The 7,352-nt window shown below is 51.9% G+C and overlaps 1 protein-coding gene across 1 annotated transcript in view; it reads left to right on the top strand.

The window, feature by feature from the left end:
• Positions 1-230: 230 nt before the first annotated feature.
• TBX20 (T-box transcription factor 20) overlaps positions 231-7,352 on the top strand; it is a 31,506-nt gene continuing 24,384 nt past the window's right edge. The window contains exons 1-3 of the mRNA XM_072329901.1: positions 231-357; positions 1,638-1,872; positions 3,022-3,186. Of these exons, the coding sequence (XP_072186002.1) occupies positions 231-357; positions 1,638-1,872; positions 3,022-3,186 (527 nt within the window). The remainder of the gene's footprint in view (positions 358-1,637; positions 1,873-3,021; positions 3,187-7,352) is intronic.

Below are 7,352 nucleotides of genomic sequence, written 5' to 3'. Positions count from 1 at the left end.
CCTCCTCTCCCGCCTCCGCCCCCTCCTCCGCGGCCGCGACGAGCCCGGGGCCCTTGACGTGTCCCGCCGCCGATTGGCCGCCGGCCGATAGCATCTCGGCGGCCGCGCGTTAAGGCGGGGGAGAGCACGGGCCCGGCCGCAGAGAGTCGTCGCGACGGGACGGAACGAGACGGGACGGGAAGGAAAGGAGCGGAGTCGAGCCGAGTCGAGCCGCCCCGGCGGGGCTCGCCATGGAGTACACACCGCCCCCGAAGCCGCAGCTCTCGTCGCGGGCCAACGCCTTCTCCATCGCCGCTCTCATGTCGAGCGGCAGCTCCAAGGACAAGGAGACCGCCGAGAGCACCATCAAGCCTCTGGGTGAGCGCAGCTGGGCGGGCGGCGGGCGCAGGTGGGCGGTGGGGGCGGTGGGGGGACGGGACCCGGCCCACTCTCTGGCCCGACTCTGCCTCTCTCCGGCTCCCCGCGCAGAATCGCTCCGCTAGAGCCGCTTCGGTCTTTATTTCGTCGCTTTCGGGAGAGGCTTCTTAGAGCGCAACCCCTTTCGTCGGTCCCTCCGTGTTACATTCCGCTGTTTCTTTATCGGGCTTCGCCATTCGTAGAATAATCTGACGCCCCGAGGTAGCCGCGTTTTTCTCTTCTGCTGCGGCATAAAGAGCTTAAATGTGCAAAGCGAATCACCCATAGCTCTCAAAGTCAAAGAAAAGAAGCCCCGGAGTACACAGGGGAGGACAAAACTGTCCGCAGCCCCATAAGCCCCTCGCTCCGAGCGCTCGCTGCGGGCTCCGAGCGGCAGCGGCAGCCTGCGGCATCCGGCCCGGGGTTGGTGGTGGTATTTCTGGCTATTCCGTGTGAATTTTGGGTGAGCGATTTGGCTTCTTCTCGGTCGCCTACATTCCCGTTCCTGAAGGATATTAAAAAGACGCCTGCACCCCCCTCTCCAATCTGTGTGCCTTGCTATCCTTGCATGTATTCAAGAGAGTGCTACAAGAAATCAGCACCGAGCTCACAGGGCCACTGTGACCCTCGGCTGGGGGGCCGGGAAGGGCCGCTCTCTGCGCTTTGCCTCCAAGCCCCCCGCCCGGGATCCATTGCGGACTTTATTTCTTTGCTGAGGCACAGTGCAGGCCGGCTGTGACACAGTGAGCCTGTCGGACACATTTACGCAGGCTAAGTTTGTCTATATCTCTCTCTTTCTTTGTGAATATTATTATTTTATTTATTTATTTTTAGAAACGCTCGCTTAATCGATTTCCAAGTTTTTTAAACCCATTTCCTCACGCCATTTTCTTAGAAATCCAAGCGAAACGACTACCTGTAGCCCGGCTTCTATTAGCTGGAGATCTGGGGGAGATCCCCTTTCCAGTCTCTCTCCGAGGCCGCCCACAGCCGCCGCGCCTCGCAGCCAGGGTCGGCTCTGGGCATCCCTCCCCTCTTTTGGGGGTGGATGAAGGGCTGGAGCCAAGCTCCCCATATTCTCGCTCATATCACCGGCCGGAGTAGCAGCGCGGCTCTGCGGGAGCGCTGGAAGGAAGGGGCCGATCGAGCGAGAAATGCCTCATTTTTGCAAAGCGCTTTTTGCCGGCAGCCCGCCCCGGCTCAGAGTCCCCTTTCTGTCTCCTCTCCCCCGAACCCCGCAGAGCAATTCGTTGAGAAGTCCTCCTGCGCGCAGCCTCTGAGCGATCTGTCCGGCCTGGAACCCCACGGAGACTTCAGCGGCAGCCCCTCGGCCCTGTGTACCGAGCCCCTCATCCCCACCACCCCCATCATCCCCAGCGAGGAGATGGCCAAAATCTCCTGCAGCCTGGAGACCAAGGAGCTGTGGGACAAGTTTCACGAGCTGGGCACCGAGATGATCATTACCAAGTCCGGCAGGTACGGCTGGAGGTGGCCCGAGAGCAGCGCCGGGGGAAGGGGAGGATTGCAAAGGGGAAAACAAGAAAAAGAGAGAGATTTAAAAACTAAAAGGGGTGGGAAGAAATAGAGATGGAAAAAGTTCCAGTTCCCGGCTGTGACCCGGGGGCGCAGCGCGGACAGGGGTGGGAGCAGCCCGCGTACGGTGCGCGCTGCGCTGCATTGCGCGGAGCGTGCGGGGGAGAGCCGTATGGAGGAGCTGTGGTTGTGACCAGAGTTGCCCGCACGCAGCGGCTCCGGGCTGTGAGTGCGGAGCTGTGCCGGCACGGACACGGCGCGGAAAGCGGGGATTATTCCCTCTCTCGTTTGTAAATAGCGCGCAGAAGGACTCCAGGCTTTGCTGTCTCTTCAAACCGTTCCGTTTTTCCAAAGAGGTTTTTGGTTTGGGGTCGGTAACGCGCAGCCCGAAAGAGCCGAGAGTCTGCTTGGGGTTTGTCCCGAAGTGACTGGTTCGGAAAGCAGTTTGCTGACTGTTTCTCTAAAGGAACGGCTCCTCCAGTATCTGTTAAAAATTAACCCAAAAGATGTATAAAATCTGGAGCTTGTAGCTAACTAATAATAATAACAACAACAGTAATAAAGTGTTTAAAGCTAGTTCAGGTCTACTGTATAAAGCTTACACTTCAGAACTGTGAACTTCGTCAAAATCTTAATGCCTCTCAGAAATATTATAGGAATGCATGTGAGATCGGTGAGCGTGTTTGCTGAATTAACTGCTGCGTTGTTGCTCCAGCACGTATCCCATTACAAATAGATTGATATCTGTATTGCTTCGGCACCGCGATTTTCTGGAAACACCGCTTGCTGCTAAAAAAAACAGGCATAAAAAAAATCGTTTTCTCCCTTACTTTTTCACTTTCGCCATTTCTCTTTTTGCCCTAAAGAAATCGTTTGAACTTCAAGCAGCGCTTCTGTGTATATTGTAGAGGTGCACATGATGCAGGTTCTGTCACATTGAAGAAGCGCTGGTAGATGCTTTCATTTTATTTTATTACTATTATTGTTATTTTTCAGGAGGTTTGGATAGAAATTTCCTTTGTAGCAGCTTTTCTGAAGCTCTCCTTTCTGTCTCCCGTCCCCACGTTTATTTCCTGCTTTCCTCTGTTCCAGGAGGATGTTTCCCACGATCAGGGTTTCTTTCTCGGGAGTGGATCCCGAAGCCAAGTACATCGTGCTAATGGATATCGTTCCGGTGGACAATAAGAGATACAGATATGCCTACCACCGCTCCTCCTGGCTGGTAGCTGGGAAAGCCGACCCTCCTCTCCCAGCAAGGTTTGTGGGCTTCTGCAGTTGGATTTCTTCCTTCCCTTTGCCTTTATTTATTTATTCCCCCCACACACACTTCCTGAAATACCTGCTATCAATCTTTGATGCCGTTTGCAAACAGCGCTCTGAGAACCCGAGTCTGTGCCCGACCAACTCGATCTCAGAACCCTGATTAATTTCTGCGGTGCGGAGTGGGGCCTCAGATCTCCCCTTGAGGGTTGATTTATGCCGAGTGTTCGAGGGCGAACGGGGTTTGGCCAAAGGCTCTTGTGTATGTGCATGCGTTTCTAAAGGAAGCTGCTGGCTGAAGGCTCTTTTATGTCTGTATGTGTTTTTAAATGAAGTTTACCTCCATTCAGATCAGAAAAAATTGCGAAAACCCGTTGCTTTGACCCTGGGTTTGTTCTGCCCTCCCCCCTACGTCTGACCTTATAATTTAACGCAATTCAAATCCGGCAGGAATGCCACGTTACAGTGCAGTGCTGCTTATGCTTACCATAATAATTATTTCTTCCAAACACGTCCAGTGCTTACTGACCGATACTTCGATTCTTGCCTTTAGTTGTCCCTTAAGCAACGGGTGAAGTGGGGGGTCGGTCCTACGGCACAGAGGGTTTCTTGTTGAGGAACTGTGGCAGATCTTGAGACATCTGGGGGAAAAGAAATAACACAAAACCCACCGACCAGCAAAGCTATTTTTTCTGCAGCATCACCTCTTCTGTACAGAAGCAAATTGCTGTAGGAAACGAACCTCTCTGAGCATTCCCTTACAGCTGTTGATGAGTATGGCTTCTCCCGGCACGGGGAAGCCGCGGCACAGCCCCCGTACGGCACTGCAATGCGCTGCGCGCTGCTGTCCCGGAGCCCCGGACCACAACGCGGCCGGCTCTGCTCAGCCGGATCTGCGGGTGTACGGGGATAGCGCCGGCGGAGGGTTCCGCGCAGGCACCGCGGGCAGCTCCAGGTGCCTTAGCCCTGGGCTGAGATCTTGCTTATTAAGAGAGAGACGTTAGGAGTGAAGCAAGGAGCGGCAGCGCTTTGTTTTGATGGGTTTGTTTGGGGACCGAACGCTGGGAGATTTCCTCGTCGGAATAGCTCCGTTGAAATCCTGCTGACTGTTCATCTCTGAAGGCGGCTCGGGGAAGTACGCAGGAGGCGTGCACACGGAGAAGCTGTTATTAAAGCAGCAACCCGGGAGTTATGGCAGCTTTGTTTTCGTGGCCAAAAGCTCCTTCCTGCAGCGTGGTTGGCGTCAGAGGGCTTCATTTGGGATATTGTAATGGGCACCGATCAAACCCCACAGAAAATAGATGGGTCCTGCTCCAAAGGAGTCAGCACCAAAAGAAAAAATAGGGGAAGGACAGAAATAGTTTCAGGGCAGGCTTCTCCCTTTAGCATTCGTTTATGCGCCTTTTGGGGTACACTTAGGTAGGCTGCTGATCTGCATATCAACTAGCTCAATGGGGAAATATTCACAAGAATATAAGATAAGAGAGCGATCCTTTGAAATAATGAGCAACTCCTCTCCTGCTAACTGCTACAGGGCTGGGGTCAAACCTTGCTGGAATTTAGCATTAATTACCACAGTCTGGTGGCAGCTCTGTAAGGTTCTTGTTGGGTCAGTGCTCCTCTGTGCAAACGTGTACCTCTGCTGCACATCTCATTTCCTCTCTGGGATGTTCAGCCAACAGACTGATGGCAGACACAGGTTACTTCTTCTTTGTATGCACGGTGCCATGTACATGCACTTTCTTCTTTAATTACTCAATAAGGGGAGCTTGGCAAGAGGTGGAGCATGCTACTGTTTGCATTACCGATGCTGTTGGCAGAGTCTTGGTACAACTTTTGAGGTAGGAGTCCTCCATCCTGCTCATGCAGAAAACAGCACCATTCCCACCCTGAATGGATCTGCTCTGGTGAGAGGAGCCCTTCCAGCAGCACTCTTTCACACCTCCTCCTCCCCAGGCACACAGCTGTATCTCTCCTCACCTGAGCAGGTCCCGAGGTGCTGCCTCCCAATGCACCTCTCCATCCGTATCCATGTGGGTACCACTACAACCTGAGGAGTCCCCTTATTTCTACATGTAAGGCTTTGCAGAATCAAACCTGTGGGTTTCTCTGCTCTTTCTTATTATAAAACTAACTTTCAGCACTAAGCCAACCTTTCTCAGAATCGAACAGAACGCTGTGATTCCCTCTGAAAGACGAGCCCTTCAGGGAACTTGCTGTGAGAAGCAGTCATATCCCTTGTCTTTCTGCTGTCAGACAAGTTAGTGCTGCAATGAACGCTTGAATAAGACTACTTTTCAGAGAGTCTTTTGTCAGTCTGCTAGGGTGCTAACTGGAAATAGAATTCCTGTGTGATGCTTCATGTTTGCTCTTCCAAATTGCTGAGGCTGTGAGAAAGAATCATCAGTTTCATAAGTTTCAGCATGTGCATTCGTTTGCTCCTCTTCTTTTTCATCTCCTTTCTTCCACTTATAAAGTTCTTTTCTCCGTCCCCGTCTCCATGCACACACACACTCCCCCTCCACATACGCATTCTATTTGGCTGCAGTAAGATGCCCATCATCATTTATTTAATGGAACTGCAGTGTTTGCACACTTACAGAGGAAACCTTTTAAAGGCATTCTACTTTGAAAATTATCTGTTTGGGACACAAAGGTAATTAAAAGCAGCATGTGTAGAATTAGGGCTTGTAAGACCAGAACAGCTGCTAAACTAAACAGAAGCAGAGCACTGCAGCGCTCCCAACTATGCAAGAAGGAAATTGTACCCAAACCTGGGCTGTATCATAAAACACCGTGGAGCGAATTCACAACCAAATAAGGCTCCTGAGCTGCAATGAGCTCGGGAGAACGATCCCCGCATCCGGCCGTGGGCAGCAGAGCTCGTGCTGCTCTGGGGCTGTTTCGTGTGCAGTGCAGGAATGCGCGCGTTTATTTCTCTAATCCACTCACATCAGCTTTCTCTGCCTCAGAGGGCAATGCATTTAGCTCTGAGCCTTCTGCTGCAGGGTCAGGCTGCAGGAGAAGCGTGCAGGGAGGTGCAGTCAGCCAGGTGGAGTCACGCGTGCAGCGGGGCTGAAGGCACGCGGTTCATCAGCATGGAATAGCCAGGTTTATTTACACGTGTGCCTAACCACTATTCGGGTGCCAATCCTTCTGCATCTTCCCTGCTAGCTCACTGCTAACTCATTCACAGCATGAGTGCTGTGCCAGCCATTAATCGCATATGGCACAAAACAATGGTGCTTGGCTTGTAGGCACACAAAGATCCTAACTCGCTCCCCAAGTGCATATTTGAAATAGTTTGGCTTTTTGGTCCCAATTAGCCAAACCTTGCTGAGCCTGATGCTCTGTGATCACAGTAAACAGCATTAGCTATCCAGACATGCAAAATTAGGAGGCAGGCTCCAAAAAAATCATGAGACTGGCTGCAAAGATGCAGGGCTGGAAGCGATATGGTCAGGATTGTTTTTTCTTTGCCTTCTGTAATTTGAGGCTTCGAAAATTCACGTTTTTACTGTTTTATACAGGAAAGCAAAGTGGATTTTCATAAAAGATCTCTGGTTTTCATGTGCACTGTTATTTCCTCACGAGCCTTGCTCTACAGCTGAGAGCAGGGAGGACCCTGTGTGTTGTGCTCGCTGGCACAGCATCCCTCCCATGGGCGCAGCTGAACCAGCCAAGTGGTGCTGCAGATCAAGAGAAGGAAAACATCCTGCCCGCCTGGAGCGAGTCGTGCCAGTAAAGCTTCAGTTTCACCAACAGGACTGTGCTTTGTGGATTCCGTTGGCGAAACAGAGAGTCTACGATCACATCTCGTTCCTCTTGGAGCAGCAGAACGGTGCCTCAGGGGTCTTTAGCTCAGCTATTCGTTGATTAGGGACCTGCGTGGTCCGGCAGGCAGTTACACCTCATGGTTTTGTGGGTTTTCCATTCTCCTTTTGCTTAACTAGAACCACAGCTCAATGGAGGAAAAAAAAAGAAAAAGAAAAAAAAAAGAAAAAAAGCAAACAAATTCTCTCTCTCGGTTGCATTTCAGCCCTGCGTGATAGAGGGAATCTCTTGGTGTGGCAAAAAACAGAGTCTGTAGAGAGCCAGGCCCTCTGCAAGTGATAACGTGCACTAACAGAAACAAAGCCAGCCTGGTTTGCCCTGGCTGAAAC

The sequence above is a fragment of the Excalfactoria chinensis genome, chromosome 2 (genome assembly GCF_039878825.1).
Source record: "Excalfactoria chinensis isolate bCotChi1 chromosome 2, bCotChi1.hap2, whole genome shotgun sequence".
Taxonomy (NCBI): Eukaryota; Metazoa; Chordata; class Aves; order Galliformes; family Phasianidae; genus Excalfactoria; species Excalfactoria chinensis.
The sequence above is the reverse complement of the archived record's forward strand: the minus strand, read 5'-3'. Positions and strand labels throughout refer to the sequence as shown.